Genomic DNA, 20,346 nt, shown 5'->3' on the forward strand with positions numbered 1-20,346 from the left:
TGATATATGGAAATAGTGAGTAAAATTCCTAGTTTGAGATATCTTTGAAGGAATTATGCAATTACTTCTGAAGATTATTGACATATTTTCAAGACTCAAATCAACCCCCCAAAATGGGGCATCTGTCCCTTTAATGACTTCATTCAATTACAAGTTTGGTTGAACTACTAATAAGTTAACTACACAAATATTCTTTGTTAACCTAGTAAGCCACAAGATCAACACTGTACAATTCAAAAACAAGCCCTAATATGGCACAATGTCTAATATCACTGGCTGTCATTATAGTAATATCATTTCAAACTTATATTTCCACTGATATCCTTTCTAATATTTCCAGTACTTCTGTATTTGGGCATATCTTTGTCACAAAAGTGATTTTTGCTGAAAACATTCCATCCTCTCGCCCCTCTTCTCATCAAGGCATAATATAAGCATTTGCCTTCAATTGTAATAAGTGAAGAAAGAATTACACATTTAAGAATAATAAAAAATATCATCACCGACAATCCACTGTTACAATTGCGTAGACATATAAGAGGAATGGCTTGCAGAGATTCTAATAAACTGCTTATATTTATGTCTGAGATTGACCTTGGATGGGTACAATTATCTCAGCTTGACTATAAACACAATGAGTGTAGCATTGTGAGGTCATTACTCCCAAAGCAAGTGACCTCTAGGATGCGACATCACATTTGGAAATAATTACAAGCACGTGTGTGACCAAAATCCTAGCAACAACGAGAGTGGCTCATAAAATATAGCTATCGTAAAAAGTCTCTGATTAAAGCAGAATGCAGAATTGAATCACAGAAGGATAAGGAAGCAGGTCAAATTACAACATATCTTTTGTCTAAACTTCTTTATAAATCTACCTTTCTCCTACAATGAAAGAAATGAGTTTTGATAAAATATCTTGGAAAAAAATATCTTATTCTCATCTTTAAAGCATGTGCATCATGAACTGGTTATTTTGGACACCAATAATATATTTTGTAGAAACAATTAGCCAGCATATGATAGTCCATGACAACTCAACGCCAGAGTGATCTCTTCACTTATTCAAAACCGCTTTGAAAGAGGTGCTTCAGTTGTGATGAAAAGTCAACAAGAGTGTGCTGACTAAGCATATAAATAATTAATTTGATGCTGAAAAAAAAATCATTGACAATTGGTTCCTGCAATTCCAATATATTAAGTGTTTGAATGACCTTATGTGATAATGCATATTTTGCGATAAGTGACATCATCAAACACTTAGTTTCAGTGGAATTGCAGGAACCATAGATGTCTGATTGAAAATTGGAATGGTGCAATTTGATGATATCACTGTCCCCGATACACATAAAAAAATCTGAAAACCTTTTTACAATCCCTTTAAAATATTGATCAGTGTAAATAATTGTCTTAGTAATGTTTCCATTACAGAAACACATGGAAATACTTCAATTAATAAAGAAAAGGGAAGTAATCCTACATGCCCAATCATGCTAATATTGTAAAAGTTATCTCCACCTTGGAACTTGTTTATCTTTACTCGTAAGAGGCACGTATATTACACCCATTAGATTTTTCTTCACCACTTCTCCACTCGCTAGTTTGTCTACTTGTAATAGTTTTTGATTTTCACCCTGATTTCCTACTGGTATAATTAATCTACCACCAGGTTTTAACTGTTCAACTAGCTGAAATCATAAAAGGCTACTTCCAGCAATTTCATATAAATAAAGGACTGTTTTACACCATCCCTAATATGTGAATCTACAGGTTAGTTAAACCTGTTGAAGACATCCAAAAAATACCAAGCTTATTCCAATGCAATGGCAGGATTCCTTTTGTTGCACACTGCCTGCTGTCAAAGTTAATGTTAATACCCTATTCAGCAGCAGAAAGTAATTTTGATTGACAGTTATGGAAAACCAAGCATGATTTACAAAATAGACAAAAATTGAAAAACCTGAGAAATTCAACACAATTCTACACAATTTTGTCTGAATGTTAAACAGTCAAAGATATAATATTTGGAGAACCTGCTCCTACAATTACAGAGATTATAGATAAACAGTAATAAACAAACCTTTTCAGGTAAGGTAGGGGCCGCAGCACCAACATGAATGGCATCATAAGGTGCTTCGGGTTCAAATCCCTGTCTACCATCACCTACAACAAACATTAACTGTCCTCTATCTAATAATTTACCAAGTTTAGGATCTTTCTGAACATTAGTTAGAGATCCTTCCACTAACTCATCTATATGATCAATACCTACTGCTTTACCCTTAGCACCAACCTGAAATTATAATCAAATGATTGGTGAATCAATTTATATTCTTCAATGGAAAGGACATTTATTAATATTACAACTTTTTTTTGCACCAGTGGGGGAACAGAGAGGCCTTAATACACCTACTTCATTTCTAACAAAATTGAAAAAATGTCTTTTATAACCTTAGGTCATGTAACATCATAACCTTTCCCAAAATATGTGAGGGAACGCAACAAATCAATGCAATTTTTTTCCAATTTTTTTATGGTGAGAACCCCTCATATCCTTGCTGCATTCACATTTGGAATCTCAACATTAACCAAGTTGTCCTCCATCTATAAAGTAATCTTACCATTAAAGCCATACAGGCGGTGAGATAACCACTTCCAGAACCAACATCTAATGCTTTATTTCCTTCTTTTAAATGTTCACTTAATAACTCTAGAGCATGGGCATGCTGAAACAACAAAAAAACACATAATTTAGATTGACTAGGTCTGTTAAGCTGTGGGTCGGGTATTTTTTCAACCTCTGGATTTTCCCTATTAGTGATGCAGGCTTAAGGATTCTGTAGTCAAGTACCTGACAAAATTTCCCTCATGGTACACTCCATAGTTTGCTGCATTTTTACAGCAGACGTAAAAAAAAGTAGGACTTGCTGCACTGAGATTTCTCATAAAATTTCTTGGCTCTTCATCGGGAATTAATGTGTGAGTTAGTCGAGGTTGATAAATACCTCATATTATTTGTGAAGAAGATGCTCTTTTCAAAGAATTTTAATTCATTTTCATAGAAATTGTTAACAAAGGCATTCATAATTTGTCTCAACTCATATTCTGATTATCAATAAAATTACACAATGCAAAATAAAATCAACTGACCATATGAGGTGCACTAATTGTAACAGAATAACCTATTCCTTGAGGAGCATCAGTATAACTATTCTGTTTACAGAAATGTGCTCTGTCTACACTTTTCATAGTTTCAACAACTCTTAAATTCTTTATAATTCCATTTGCTACAAAAACAAAATATTATTTCCTAAATAACAAGCACATGTCAAAGAAAAATCCATAGTTGAATAATTTTTTTCACCATACTTAAGTTTTTCAATACTGCATTAAACTGATGACTCTAATTTGAATTTCTATGAGGTTCACAAAAAAATAGTCATGTGAAAGGATTAAGAAACTGGAAAAATCATTTTGTAGATAGTCTAACATGAAACATTGAAACACTCTTCCATTGATAACTTCATGAACCAAAACATAGCACAAACCAAACGTAATCTCAGTTCCCGCATCTTGTAGACTTCTTGAATCTTCTGACAAAACCATGGTAAACTTACTATGAAGATTGTCAATGAGATTCTCATTGCTGCTACCACTTGATCTCCACGCCATTAAACTTCTAGATGATGCTAAATAAAATAGTAATGGAACTTGTCTGGCTAGAAAGTGTTGCAATTTCGAAATTAACACCATTTGCCACTTCAGTTGAGTTTGTTATGTTTTTTTCAACCACTCTGCATTTCTACAATACCGGCTCAGGCTACAAAACATCCAAAATTAAGCATTTTACATCAATGCAATGGAAATAAATTCATGACAGTCGTGAAACTAAGGCCTTCAGGAATAAATTTAGTTAAAAATTTAAGAAAAATACGGAGACAGAAAGAAGATATTATAAAAAATGTGGAAAAAACATTGCTTTAAGCACAAACCCTGTCAGCGACCTTCACCTTCAAAGTCAACCTTGACCTCGATGAACCCGCCATGGTTTTCCTCACGAGAAGCTATGAAAAGCAAAAGTTAGTGAACAATTATCAAAGTTTTGACAGGTAAGTGATCGGTGACAATGGTTTTATTGTAAATATTTATATGATATAACAATGTATTTCAGGCTTATCATTCAACAATATAAAGCCTTATACCTATAGAACCCGTGTAAGGCGTGTTATTATTTTATGAAAATAAAAGTTAAAAACTTTTTTTTTTGTGTTTGTTGAGTCAGCATGGACCTGAAATTTTTATAAATGCCGGTCAAGTGTGAACGTACTCAAAGAAAACTACCATAAGATTGTGTTTCCTTAACTTACTGAATTATAAAAACTATTAAGAATTTGTATTCTATATTATTAGATCATTTTAAGTACGATTTCATAGAAGGCCTATCTGGAAAGTTTATGTTGGTCTGAGTTTTGGATTGAGGGGATAATTTTGTTATCTCCCTTTAATTGTGATTTTGCAATGTAAATACTCTGGACATCTTGTTTCAACCAAAGTTTTTCCTCATCAAAAAAACACGCAAAATTAATCTCATCTTGATTTTCTGATAAGATTTTTGATGTGTTCAAAATCTAGGCAAAAATATGATTATTAGTGGGACTTAATTGCAAATAATACATGAAATCTTTTTCAAGAGATTCATATTGTTTTTAATGTGCATAAGTGGCACTTTTCAAAATTCAGATTTTGGTTGGCTTCTGTAATTCCAAATAAACTTGAATAGATTTTAATGTCATTATTGTTTAAGTTATTTGGCTTGAGTATTTGCAATTAGTGATGGCATGTTCTAGTAAAAAAATTTAACGGCTCAGGCAACCGACGGGAACCTTCTGAACACAAAATATTTGCATTTTAATCAGACTGCTGCATTCTCATCTCATGTATTCTCTCATGTATCCTCTCATGTATCCTCTTACAGTGACTTTAAGTGTACTTGGAACTTGAATCAGTTGGTGACAGTGAATTTCAAATATTGACACATTAACATAACAGAACATTTCAATTTCTACTTGAATTTTAATTTAGTGCACTTTTCTTTACATGATTTAAAGAGACTGTACCAGTTAAATCCCAAATCATGCCATGACTTAAAAATGTTATCGTTAAATATCATCTTCAAAAAAATATTTAAAAAAAACAAAACAAAAAACAAATAAGCAAAATTCTTTCGGGGACATGAATGTGATGGTTCAAGACCCCAGATAAAACAAGTTGAAAATTGAATTTTTTTTCTGTTTTTCATTGAGCCATAGAGCTACTAAAATTTTAAACTTAATTTTCAAACTAGGAATTTTACTCACTATTTCTACATAGGTCTTTTTTTATATATCACAGAGTATCTTAAATTGATGTGTCGTTATTTTAACATTCAAACGCAGATAAAAAAAATTCCATTTCTGAGACGAAAGTATGATTGGTGAAAAAAAATGGCCTAACTGTCCCTTTAAAATTTCAATCTCTTTAGGTGGAATCTATAAATAACAGTGAAATTTTGTCAAAGATAAGAGGTGGTACAAGGTGTAATAGTCTACCACTCTAAATTGAATACATTATTTTTTGACTTTTGACTAATTTTTCAAGAAGATTTTCATGTTTCATGCTCAATCATAGGCCATTAAATAAAATAAATCCTTCAATCAAACACCAGTCTAATACATTCAATTGGACCTTCAAGGCAAATAAATGATTATTTTTTTATTGGTTTGCCTGACTGTCATTATGATAGATTATGTACCATCCTCCAGGCTTATTCAACTATCAATTTTACCAAGTTTTATGTGAAAAGTTCAAATTTGAGAGGATTCATGTTATAGTTAGTGTTGCATACTTAATTGAGTGTATTCATGCATTAGACTTTTACCATGGGTAATGTGCAGTTTTCAATTGGATAGTGTAGTGAATCATAAAATTTGTTCCTTCCAAAGTTGAGACGTTCAAGCAGACGTTCAAATAAAATATTGGTGTTCAATATTTTGAATTCTGGGAGTTTAAAGTCTTGCAGCATTACTGCTGGATATAGGAACTCTTAACAATATATAGGAGCAATATATCAGTTTTGGTAGAATTTTGGAAGTTTTAGTGAATTGTACAGAAGACACATCAAAAACCATGTTGAATTAATGATGTTAGTAATTTGACCATTCTGATGCAAATGGAAATTAATGTGTGGAATCTCTGATCTTATTTCAAAATATGTCTGAATTGAAGAACATACTAATGGAAGGTATTATTAATAATATACCAGGTAGGTTTTTAGTCATTATTATAATTATTTTATCTAACATTACAGTATAGTGGTATATCATAGTCACATCTGCATCTGCATCTACTCAATATAGGATCCAGTGCAGTCATTCCAGATTGCAAATCATTGAGTTGTTATCAAAATGGGTGTTTTTGGAGATGATAAGGCTTACAATCATAAAAAGATGCTTTTGAGAATCTCACAAATGAAAAAACTGTGGTCACTTCTGCCCTTGTATTTATTTTTCTTAATTAAAGATACTGGATTTTCACTGACTAGAAGTACAAGAGATCTAAGATGGCCACTGATAAATTTGTTTATGTTGAATTGACTATCATAATGATAAGTACTTCTCTAACTAACATTCGGAAGGTCCCCACCCCCCCTCACCAGTCTCTCCCTCCATTGTCAAATATTTCTACACAAATTGTGTGAACAGGAAACTAAGAAAATAGCTTTAGACAAAATTTAAGTTGAAGATAGTATAGGGTATTTAGCATTATTTAGAGGAAAGGTGTCAGTATTTTCTCCTAATTGGTTTTATTACTGTGAAAATTATATTGAACTTTTATCATACCACTGTGACACCCTATTGGTATTTATTTAATTAGTGAAGGTACTGTGACAGTGGTTCCCAACTTTTTTCAGCCTTCACACCCCTGGAGCAATCACCTGGATCTTTCACACCCTCAAAAATTTGTTTCATCCTTATTTGCAGCATGCGATGATGTGAGGTGCCCCTGACACCCTAGTCCCACACCCCCAGGGGGTGAAAACACTCCAGGTTGGGAACTATGTGATGGTCATGGTTGCCTTGAAGTAATATACAACCTTATTCTGGAAATTTTACCGCCATTTGAAAATCAATGCTTTTGCTCTGAAATTTGTTGTGTTGTCAGATTGTAAAACAGGGTCCTACTGGGAAAATAGGAAGATGATGTCATAAGAATTTAAACACTTTATCTGTTTGAGCTACAGTCTCTTCCATTTCTCAACAATTGATCTTCATGTAATTTCTTTGCTCGACAACCTATACTAATGTGATATGATGAAATGGTCACTGGTCAGGCAGGGGCATTTGCACTTTTCTTTGGGGACATTTGATGTGTCTCATGCTGTGAAAAATAAAAACTATCCAACTACAATATATAACATCTCATATGATGACTACACTATACACAGCCTAAATTAACATTGTCTAGAAGTCTAGAGATTTATTACTATCAAACTATGTGAGAACGTACCTGGTATCCAATCATAGATATACTTTCAATTTTTGGGGACATCATTTTCATGCTGATTCGATTCGGGGACGCATACAAAAACAGGACGAAAACCGCTTGGCTAGTATATAATGATTTCAATAAGGAAAAAAAATCCATATTAGACTTAGACGAAGTAAAGAAATTTATGTATTACCATGACTTTACAATGATTTCACATATACTGTACACTACCTTTAAAAGTAAAAGATCAAAACTTTTATAAATACATAAACAAACATCCAATGAATGAATGAATGAATAAATAACCTTACACCTTCTTATAAACCTGAATAAATGTATAAAGAAACTGTCTAACTAAAGATTGTAAGATTGTAGTTACTATGCGTATGGTAGTACTTATGTGATTATTGATATGTAAATTTGAACTATTTATCAACAATGAAACCATGTGTGGCCAACTGAAACTATATGACCAAGACTTTAAATGATAAGTGTTGTCTTGGCTGTAGTGTTAAACTGGATTAATGTTGATATATAACTTATGGATTAGTTAGTGTTAATAATGGATATTTGTGTAGGGTATGTCATTAAGGATAAGGATAATCCTATGTTATGACGTAGTAAAAGGTTAAGTGAGGACACCAGGATACATTGGGTCCATGGATGTAATTAAAGGTAGACTATTTTTACTTTCTTTTTTTAAAGAGTCAAGCCTGAATGTCATGTGTACAAGTAAACATTAAGATGATGCATGCGCTTATCTTAAATGTAGTACAAACACATTCAAAAATTTAAGATTTAGATTTAGGTTATTAAGTTATAGGACTATTTTCGAAAATGTATTTGATTTTCAAATTATTAGTAACACTTTAGGGTTAATTTTTACAATTTCCTACAATGAAACTACTGTCTCAAGTTGAGACTCTCAATTGAGAATGGAAATATGAAAAGTTGTGTCCATGACTGCCACAATTGTTATAGGATATATTTTACCTAACAGCATGAGTAGCATTTTGAGTTTGCTAAAAAGTTTTTATTTGGGAAAAAACTTGGAAAAAAAATATTATAGTTGTTGAAAGGTACAGAAATGAATACATATTTTCTTTTTCTGAATCTGAAATCATAATCTACTGACAGACAATTTACATGTTTAATTTTTACAATGTACCGGTACTCTCTTATTTATGGAATAGATTTAATTTTATAGACTCAGAAATTTTCACAGGTGTGACAAATTCTTAGAAAAAGAAATTACAGGTAGAAATTCAATAAAAGAAACTTTTTTCAAGAACCAACTGGTTATTGATTAATTTAAAAAAACTTATGTTTTGCTGGCATGGAAATGTTGATTAATAATTAAACCCTGAATTTAAATGTAAATTAATTACTTTCAACAATGTGAATCATTGGTATGTAAGACAACAGGGCTCCAGGCAGGTCAAAAACTTGACAACAAAGGCGTTTTGCACCTTAGTGTGATAGCAATATATATTATTAGACTGATGTTACTTGTGACGTCATATGCAATTGTCAAACCAAAATATATCATCCTACTCAAAGGTGTGTTATCTTATATAGTTTGTAAAGAATTTTACCTGTATTTAGGTTAGGTCAGGACAGGTGAGTTCTAAACATCACCCTAGTCAAATATTGAGAACTTCTTCAACCAAATTATTCTAATTATTGTTTGAGTTCCCAACATCAAGTTTGGTTTGATGATATTATTAATAGTGTGGGTGGATTTGAGATTAATGGCATTGAAAGTTAATGTAGCTTTCTTGAAGTTTAAACTTAGTCATCCAACTTATTTCAGAAAAATATTTTTGTTTCTTTTTTTTTTACCCTGTTTTTTTTTTTATTTAACTTTTGAATGGTGAGATTAAATGCATTACACTAGGGAGAACAATCTTAATAAAAAATATAATTGTGGAAACAATAATTTATTCTCAAATAAATATTAATGTTATTGATTGAATTACAGTAACTAGTAATGTTATGATTAAATTACAGTAACTAGTAATGTTATTGATTGAATAACAGTAACTAGTAATGTTATGATTGAATTACAGTAACTAGTAATGTTATGATTGAATAACAGTAACTAGTAATGTTATGATTGAATTACAGTAACTAGTAATGTTAAGATTGAATTACAGTAACTAGTAATGTTATGATTGAATTACAGTAACTAGTAATGTTATGATTGAATAACAGAAAATAGTAATGTTATGATTGAATTACAGTAAATAGTAATGTTATGATTGAATAACAGTAAATAGTAATGTTATGATTGAATTACAGTAACTAGTAATGTTATGATTGAACTACAGTAAATAGTAATGTTATGATTGAATAACAGTAACTAGTAATGTTATGATGGAATAATGTAACAAGTAATGTTTATGATTGAATTACAGTAACTAGTAATGTTTATGATTGAATAACAGTAACTAGTAATGTTATGATTGAATTACAGTTACTAGTAATGTTATGATTGAATTACAGTAACTAGTAATGTTATATGATTGAATTACAGTAACTAGTAATGTTATGATTGAATTACAGTAACTAGTAATGTTATATGATTGAATTGCAGTAACTAATAATGTTATGTTATGCTTGAATAGAAATAACTTAAATCATGATTGAATAGAATTTGAATAGTTCAAGGTTTAACAGGGTGGAGTCTATATACTGCATAATGAAAATAGATTTTGACGTTCAAACCTGCATTTCTTTAACCATGTGTATCATAGTATTTGTAATGTATGATTATTGACTCAGTCGATTCTGATTCAGCTGATCAATAGTAACACTTTTTAGATTCAAAATCTGAAGTAGGTGTCGTTTACCATTAAGGAACATCAATCAATAAAAATCTAAAAAGTTGGGATATTTTGATTTCTCTTAGATTGTCTCATCATGTGTCCATGAAATAAAATTTAGCCTTTGATACAAGAGGGCTATATTCTTGTCACTAATTTTAATTGGTTAAGGATTCAGTTTGTAACCAATGGAAATCATTTTTGCAAATTATAAAATGAAAGTGATTCTTACGATGCAAAGTCCAATAGCTTTTCCTTACTGCCTTGTGATATGTTACTTGATTGCTGATTGATCAAATTGATTGTGGAGAACAAAGGAGAAAATGTGCTCAAGATGGTCTGACTGTCACACCCTTGTTAAATCAATATATAATTATTCAGACTAATTTTTTCTTATGGCACTAACTTGACAAATTGTCACCTTCATTGAAATAGTAGGGTGTAAAACTCCATTTCTCATCACTCACTTATAAAGATATAAACTTTTGAACCTGTATACTTGTTAAAATGATAGATTATCATTATTTTAGGTATAAAATAAGAGATTAAAGGGTTATAATTTATATATGAAAAGTGATTTTAAGATATAAATTATAAATTGACATTTGATTGAACTTAATCAACTTCAGATTTAAAGGGGTACATCAACTGTATATTGCAATATTGTCTAGAAATTATGTATTTTGAGTCCAGAAAGAAACAACTGTATTTTACAAGGATAACAATAACAAGACTCACAATTAAATATCCTTTCTACCAGCTGGTCCTTGACTAAACTCTTGGCATTGATCATTCCCTGATTATCCACACCAATTTACAGCTAGATTGCCTGAATTTATGATGAAGAGTTATTCAAGGTCATCGGATTTTACAAGCAAATCAAGATTTGAACATAGTCATCATTTGTTTGATAAAGAAAAATGACGTCATGTTAAAAGCCAGCTCCCCATGTTATAGAACCTCACAAAGGCTGTAGAATATTGTCATGGTTGTCTTCTTACTACTGAAAGAGAGTTTATATGTTCATTCAAGTCAAAACATTGGGAATTAATTCCTGTAATTAATCTGGCCTGAAGGTATATCTTATATCCAAAAAGCATATAAGAGCAGAAAATGAGCTTTAGTAACATGAATTGAAACTGATCATTCAATATTTGTGAAAAAAAATTTCAAATTTAGTTGAATAAATAACCTTAATACTAACGATCCAAACCACAAAACAAACAAAGCCTAATGTCCAAAAAACATACTGGCAAAACATTGGTAGCAGATAATTAACTTTTCATATGAGGAGGTATATCAATCATAAGTTAGTAAGTATTTCATAATGGAAAAGGGGGTATCAGGTGTCTAGAATACAAATCAAAAGTTTTAGCCTTGGTTTCACCCATACCTAAATAAAATATGTTTTATTATTGTCAAATTTGTTGTATGTGATAAGGGGTATTCATCTTAAAAAATATGTATCAAGTTGCATCGCCCCTTTCATCTCTACATAAATTTTAACAAATTCTGAAATACAACGATGTTTAAGAAAATGCCAAATGTTTTATCAAATTTATTCTGTGTCATACTGTGCTCTTTTATCTCCACATAAATAACAAAAAGCACTGAAATAAGATGTTTTAGAAAATATAAAATGTTTTATCTCTTTTTTATGTAATAATTCTAATTTATCATCAAAAATTAGGTTTTATGTTGGACTGCCCCTTTAACCTAGGGTGTCTGAGTGATAAATATTATCATTGTAATATAAATTTATATTGTTTCTCTAAATTCGACCTTGTTTACTACTGTTAGCTCAACAACATTGACAGAAAAACTGGTTGCTGTCGTCCCATTTAGATAATTTAGTTTCTGGGTGCGACTAGCTTCTGACAACTTTGTGTATGTTCGATACTTGCTTGTCCACATACATTGAAAGTTGACTGAAGAAAGTAGCTAAGTCCGAAATGTCAACATTAGACACTTGTGTCTATTCAATGAATTACTTGTTCTGTAGTCGGACCGTTAAGTTTCTGTAACTGAGTTGTTTTTGGCCATTGTGGTTCTGTTAATCAGTGTTTTAACACTGAATCGTTAACCATTGGATATTTTTAGTGTTTAAAAGGATTTATGATTTTTGTGAAAACCTAGTGTTTTTGTGTTGTGATCTAACATCTATGCAAACTATGGAACATTTTTTGGGATAAAATTTAAAGAGCTAATTTATAAGGTAGCTTCAAAAGGAGAGGTTATAGATTATTTTAGAAGTGATCCTTATGGAAATTTTGTATTTTATGGGTTATAATTTTATGTATATGTACAAGATTGTATAGGTTATCATGAAAAGTATTACCAATATTTTGGAACCTTTATAAATTGGAATACTAGGAATCAGGTATGTTTAATATTTTTTAATGTTAAAAAAATGATTTTCAGGAAATATTTGTGCACACTGAAAAATACTGTTACACAGAAGTTGAGAATTCATCAAACAATTCTGTTACATAACAGAAATTAACAGCTTCTGTTACATAATTGTGATTACAAACTTGACCAAATTATAGAAATTAAGTTTCATAATTCACACCTTCTGTTTAAAATTTGTAAGTTAATTTGATTCAGAAATCGTAGGATTCATATCTTATTAGAAATTGCAAGTTATGTTGTGAACCCCCCAAATGATAATAAAATTAAGCATTATAGAAATAAAAATTAATCACTTTCATAATTTTTGCCCTGTTAGTATATTTTCTAATTCAGAAATTGATAAGTTATGTTGTGAACCCCCTAAATGATAATAAAATCAAGCATTTTAGAAGTAAAAAATAATCGGTTACATAATTATAATTGATTTATGTTATGAAAACTTTAACTGATAATAAAATCGATCATTACAGAAATTCAGTTATGTATTTTATAATAAATGTCATGAAAATGAAAGTTATTTTATGAAAATTATAACTGATAATAAAATCGATCATTACAGAAATTCAGTTATGTATTTTATAATAAATGTCATGAAAATGAAAGTTATATTATGAAAATTATAACTGATAATAAAATCGATCATTACAGAAATTCAGTTATGTATTTTATAATAAATGTCATGAAAATGAAAGTTATATTATGAAAATTATAACTGATAATAAAATCGATCATTACAGAAATTCAGTTATGTATTTTATAATAAATGTCATGAAAATGAAAGTTATATTATGAAAATTATAACTGATAATAAAATCGATCATTACAGAAATTCAGTTATGTATTTTATAATAAATGTCATGAAAATGAAAGTTATGTTATGAAAATTTTAACTGATAATAAAATCGATCATTACAGAAATTCAGTTATGTATTTTATAATAAATGTCATGAAAATGAAAGTTATATTATGAAAATTATAACTGATAATAAAATCGATCATTACAGAAATTCAGTTATGTATTTTATAATAAATGTCATGAAAATGAAAGTTATGTTATGAAAATTTTAACTGATAATAAAATCGATCATTACAGAAATTCAGTCATGTATTTTATAATAAATGTCATGAAAATGAAAATTATATTACGAAAATTATAACTGATAATAAAATCGATCATTACAGAAATTCAGTCATGTATTTTATAATAAATGTCATGAAAATGAAAATTATATTATGAAAATTATAACTGATAATAAAATCGAGTATTACAGAAATTCAGTTATGTATTTTATAATAAATGTCATGAAAATGAAAGTTATGTTATGAAAATTATAAATGATAATAAAATCGAGTATTACAGAAATTCAGTTATGTATTTTATAATAAATGTCATGAAAATGTAAGTTATGTTATGAAAATTTCAACTGATAATAAAATCGAGTATTACAGAAATTCAGTTATGTATTTTATAATAAATGTCATGAAAATGAAAGTTATGTTATGAAAATTATAACTAAATAACATGACAACATAAATAGAGGTATATTTAGGCAATATAGAAGTATATAATGTTATATGGTTCTTCGTCCCTTATGAAATGTGATTCTTATATTAATAGTAAGTGAAGCGAAACCAAGAATGTAGATAATTATTATGATAGATATACACAAGAAGTTTATGTTTAGCGTGTGTCCTCATCTCGAGGATGTTATGATTTAGGGATGGAGATAAATATTTAATTGGATTATATTTTTATAAAATAGAGAGTTTATTTGAGATTTAGAATTAATGGATTAAGTTTTAGATAAATGTGAGTTAAGCCTGTAATAAAATCACATATTTTCATCAAATTTATTTTCTAAAATTTAAAGGAACATTCAATCCTTTTTGTAAGTCGAAAAATTTCTGTGAAATCTATACACCACAATCTAGAGAAAAGTGTCCCTTCACTATCTGATATTTATAACAAAAAAAATCCAGCTGTTTTTTAACAACAAAACTATTAAAAAGATTTATGTAAATTTTTAGCTTATTGGAAGCTGAAAGAAACTACTGTACAAATTTGAGTGAAATAAACTTGCTATCTAATAAAAATAATCCTATGTGTCACTTTTCAAAATTAAAATTTCACTCTCAAATTGATACATTACGCTTCGAAATTGTTTTCTTTATTAGCTGTCTTGAGCTTTTTGCAGAATGAAAACAAGCATTCTTCCAGACATTTATTAAATTCCACCAAGGAGTGTTGATTCTCCTAAATGTACAGGCCTTGGATGGAAAAAATGAAAGGGAAAAAAGCTCTGAAATTTTGTTCACAAAATGAAATTTTTTTCTACCATTTCTCCTTCAAGATTTCCCAACTTTCATTAGTATGTATTTATACAGTTATTTAGTGACTATTTCAATATTCAAAGTGGTGAAAATGGATAAGTTGTTTCAAGGATAAATATATTGAGTATTGACATATATCTCTAGTTTCTGTTTACTTGTACTGGTTCTATTATTCAAATTACATAGAATTGTCAAACCTCATCAAGACTGACAGCTATATGACTTATATTTTTTTGAATACAATATTTTTTATTTTGCTTTAGTTGCTATGTAATATGCAGCTTTGACATTCAGCTAAATTCTTATATGCTCTTGACGTGATGTAAATAGTGATGTAATAGGGACACAGATAGCATCAATTTCCACATTCCAATTTTCAATCAGACGTCTGTGGTTGCTGCAATTTCCCGAAAACGTTTTAAGACGTTTCCTCTACGAACTTTGCTTGCATCACATAAGATGCATCACATAAGATACCAGTAAATAGTAGGCAGGTACATAGGCATGATGTGATGTAAATGGTTGACATGTAGGCATGATGTGATGTAAATGGTTAACATGTAGGCATGATGTGATGTAAATGGTTGGAATGGCGGCATGATGTGATGTGAATGATTAGCATGTAGGCATGATGTGATGTAAATGGTTGGCATGTAGGCATGATGTGATGTAAATGGTTGGCATGTAGGCATGGTGTGACATAAATGATTAGCATGTAGGCATGATGTGATGTAAATGGTTGGCATGTAGGCATGATGTGATGTAAATGGTTAGCATGTAGGCATAATGCGATGTGAATATTAGGCATGATGTGATGTAAATAATAGGCATGTAGGCATTATATGAGCATGATGTGATGTAAATACAATATAAAACATGATGTGTGATGTAAATAGGAAGTATTATGTGAGGCAAATAGTATACACTCCCTTATCCACACACTTTTCTTATCAGATCTGGTATATCTACAGGATAAAGATGGGCTGTATCTAAATGAATAAGGAGAGACCATCTGATTTTGGAGCTACTGAAGCCCTTAATCATAAGGCAGGGGGAAATTTTCAAATTTTCTACCAACTGAGCTACCATGGTCATTGTGCCAAATAATCTGCTGGCTAGTTTGACACAGTATTTAGTATGTGAGTTGTGCCTATGCCCTAAAACATGTTCTAATTTGGCAACGGAAAAAGTAGGCTACTGAATATTTGGGTTTCACTCTAATTTGGTAACAATATCTTTGTGTTCTCACTCCTACTTGAAATGTTATTAATATATTTCCTTTATCTATTTCCACCAGGATGGGTAGTTTCAACTCTTTATTTTTATTTTAACACTTTGACTGTCTTATATTACAATACAAAGATTTCACTGTTTAAATGGTGTTATATGAAACATTTGGAGGTATTTGACATATATACCCATTAAAATAACAATTCCATTTATTATATCAGTGGAAAGGAAAGTAAAAAAGAAAATTATGGATTAATTTAACATATTTTGTGGATTAATTTTGATGATTTTTGATTATTTTGTTCAAGGTTTGTCAGATTATTTTAATGATTTTTTTTGTCCTGTTTTAAAAGAGATTTGTTTTGTACACTATCTTGTTGTTATTCTTCTTTTTAATTGACAATTTTTTTAAAAAACGTGGTACCTTTTGATGTGACCACTTTATGAGGAAATACAGGCGAGTTATGAAGATGTGCAAGCATGAATGGTAGACACTACCTAAGATTTGTAATTTGTGCCACTGAAGAGGGTATAAAGCTAGTTTATAATTCAACTGTGTGGTCATCAGTTGAAGTTGAATCATATTGCACTTTAAACAAGTTGTCATCTTTTGAGAGAACCACCCTGTGATAGTTGAATTTCTCATTCCTTTGTAAAATAAATCAACAAGTTTGACCAGTTAAAGATGTAGAAAAGGTTTGGCAAGAAATTCACCAAGTCCTTGATACAAAGTTTACCCATCCTATGATGTATTGAGATATGTATCATTATTTGATGAGAGAAGATGTGTGTATGATGATCAAGAGACAATAATGTTTAATGGAGTATTAGAGAGATATTACTGTAGAAATAAAGCCGTCTGCCAAACTAAATATGATGAAGGCCATTGATCTTCTGAAATAAAATTAAATTTAAGAGATATTTACTAAAATTGTTTATATTAGCTTAACTTTTGCTCTCTTTATCTTTCCTTTCAATTTAATTTTTGTTTTATTTTCTTACATTTTTTTGATGTTTGTTAGAACAGTATGATTGTTTTGCCTTTGAGGGACAGGGAAGGACGTCCACCTCTGGCATGGAATCCTGGCCAGCTAGTTCTTAATGTGTTTGGATGGTTTTGAGAGACCAGATACTAGCCGACTCTCAAAGGCATGGCACAGTGGCTCAGTGAGTTAGACGATTGTTCGCTAACTTGAAGGTTCAATCCCGACATTGGTCAAGATAATACCTTCAGATTTTTCAACCCAGTTTAACCCCTGTCAGTGATACAGGTAAATGGTGCTGAAATGAAAAAAGCATCTAGTTATTAGGATGAAACAATAAACCGAGGCCCCGTGTGCTATAGGCTGTGAAAGTGAAAGATTGCTCGACAGTTGGAAATCGAAAAGAGCAGGCTAAAATCACTGTCCTGGCAAAATTTCCCTCAATACACCTTGCATGGCGCGTTACCCGTCTTCATTAGCCCACATGGTGCAGAAAAGTAGGACTTTAAACTCCATTCATTTCAAAAGCATGGGCATTGAAAGTTTTCTTTGGTTTCAATTCTAAACGATGTCCATTGACAATTTTCAGTGACATATCAAAATAAGAACAAGAAAAAGAGTATGAAATTCATTATTCTCTATTGAATAGAGTATATTCTCTTAATATAATGAAAGATGTTTGATTTTCACAGCGAATTCTCAGCGAATCATGTCAATATGATTTTTACATAATAAATATTGTTTAATTCGAAGTGTCTGACCCTCTGTGATATTGATGTTGTATTTTGTTTACCTTGTGTCTAAGGACATATTGAAGGGTAGATCTCATAATCATACATTAAGATTAATAATTATTTAAAATAAGAGAGATTTGCATATTCATTTTGGCTCTTTACAATATTTTGATATGCCAGGACAGCAGCATTAGCATGCTCTTTTTTCAATTTCCAACATACGGGGCCTCGGTTTATTGTCCCATCCGAAAGACTAGACGCTTTTTCTATGTCAGCCCTTCTTACATGCATCACATCAATCAAGGCAATTTCCAATTGTAAAGATTAGAAATGTGATTTATGACATTAATCCTAAATTATCAAGGTGTTCACCTTTGACAAATGATTTCTGTTACTGACTAGTAATTATTTGGCTCAGAAGGAGAATATTTCTGATGCCATGGCGTGTGCCTTCGAGGGTTTGTCAAATGCTGGCTTTCATTTTATCAATTTTCATAATTTGGGTTTGTAACCAAGATTTAGGTTTCAATAGAAATTGTATTAAAAACAGAGGTTTAATTTGTCATTCATTAATTAAAAGAGATTTGCTTTGTTTAGACACCTAAATGCCTTTGATAATTTGTTGTTGTTTATTTGTAAACAAATACAGGAAAAGGTTGGTGAATATTGTGAATTGATAAAAAGGTTCAAGGAAATTAAAGATATAAAATAAGTTTCATTCTAACAATGTCAAGTACATTTTTAATTTCTTCCTTCTAAAACTATTGTCAAGAGGTTAAGCTAGTAAAGAGGATCTGTGAAATCTGTCTTGTAATTCTTGATATATTCATGTTAGACAAGCAGATGCCTATTTTAATGTTACTCCAGAAACTTTGGTAAATTTCTTTTTGGGTGATTAAAAATCGCTGAATGTGTGTATGTTTCGTGTATGTACATCACCAGCCTCGTGACTGTACCACCCTATGATGCATAAGGAATTCCGCGTCAACTGAAAGAACATGATATACTGTCTTCTTCCTTAGTACACGATACATTGACTGACCCTTAACCATGTAAGAAACCTGATTGAAGCCGACCAAAAATTCTGAAAACTTTTTTGTTTTTTCAGAAATAATGTCTGAGGACGAGGAAGATACAGAGTTAGTATTAAGACGGCAGCCTGCTGTCAGGAGGAAAGGATACATCTGGTCTTCCAAGAGGGTAAGTTTAAACTTAGTTTAATTTCATTACATTATTGATTACTGTCTTATATCTCAAGATATTTTCCAATATTATTAAGTACTACGATTGTGTTTTGACTACAGTATGTAAGACTGTATAGGGGCACTCAGATCATAGGGATCACCAGCTTGTGTATGGTTGCAAATAAGAATAGCGGTCATACGTTTCAAAGACATTTCTTATGAAACTGAGTTGTTAGTTGTTATAAGGTACAAACCCCTCTGTCATGAAAAAGTTGTTTTAAGTGGTCGTAGCCTCATACATAGCTATTTGGATAAAGTTAACAATGGTCCCATATTTTAATTTGGAAACAATGGACATTTTTGTCGCATCGCTTAATTGTTAAATGTTGTTGTCAAAAAATCACTTAGATTAGAATTATGTGCAATATTTCATTATTTCAAAATATCAAAGACTGAAGATTTCCACATTTTAATGCGTTCAAGATATTAACAAGTTACTATTAATCTTTTCCTCCATTTTCTTTTGTTAATGTAACTGGTAAATTAGATCTCACTTGTTTCAAACATTTGTTTTAAAATGAAGTGAAGTGTATACAAAGCATGTTTGGATTTACATTTAAGAAGTTTACTTTGTTAGCTAAATCTTGAAGATAAATGCAGTATTAAACACGAAGGTGCCACTTGCAGAAAAAACTCTTTAATCTTTGTTAAAATTGTGCATTTAAGGAAGTTCTGACTGGAATTTTAAATAAAATGCAAATATTAAAGTTAGCATCCCAGATAAGAGGTTTGTAAGGTTCTAAAGCACTTTCATTAAATGACGTCATTTGCTTGGTTATGTCAAGCAAATGGTGACTGTGGGTTCTGATCTAGATCAGGATGACTGGAATAACTCAGCTGTAAATAGGTACAGATAATCTGGGAAAATGCAAAGAGGTTTAGACAAGGACCAGCTGGTAGAAAAGATCCCTAACAGTGAACCTAAGTTGTTCACATACTTCTTATCTGTATTTAATTGCACATAATCCATGAAATCATTATTTTGACTTATAGCCAAATCCACTTGTTCAATTTTTGAGCGTCAGGATAATCAAAACTGCTTTTCAGTTCTTGATAATGT

General features: G+C 30.7%; 2 protein-coding genes across 2 annotated transcripts in view; one reads left to right on the forward strand and one right to left on the reverse strand.

The window, feature by feature from the left end:
• Positions 1-1,508: 1,508 nt before the first annotated feature.
• Positions 1,509-3,672, reverse strand: LOTGIDRAFT_178722 (hypothetical protein; the record flags this gene model as incomplete). Its single annotated transcript, XM_009059036.1, has 5 exons — positions 1,509-1,688; positions 2,081-2,293; positions 2,622-2,726; positions 3,151-3,287; positions 3,618-3,672. 5 exons carry the CDS (start codon positions 3,670-3,672, stop codon positions 1,509-1,511), a joined length of 690 nt encoding a protein of 229 aa, XP_009057284.1.
• A 2,577-nt stretch (positions 3,673-6,249) lies between these two features.
• LOTGIDRAFT_162975 (hypothetical protein) overlaps positions 6,250-20,346 on the forward strand; it is a gene marked incomplete at both ends in the record, with an annotated part of 30,684 nt that continues 16,587 nt past the window's right edge. The window contains 2 exons of the mRNA XM_009059037.1: positions 6,250-6,301; positions 19,151-19,242. Of these exons, the coding sequence (XP_009057285.1) occupies positions 6,250-6,301; positions 19,151-19,242 (144 nt within the window). The remainder of the gene's footprint in view (positions 6,302-19,150; positions 19,243-20,346) is intronic.

This window comes from Lottia gigantea (genome assembly GCF_000327385.1).
Source record: "Lottia gigantea unplaced genomic scaffold LOTGIsca_37, whole genome shotgun sequence".
NCBI classification, from domain to species: domain Eukaryota; kingdom Metazoa; phylum Mollusca; class Gastropoda; family Lottiidae; genus Lottia; species Lottia gigantea.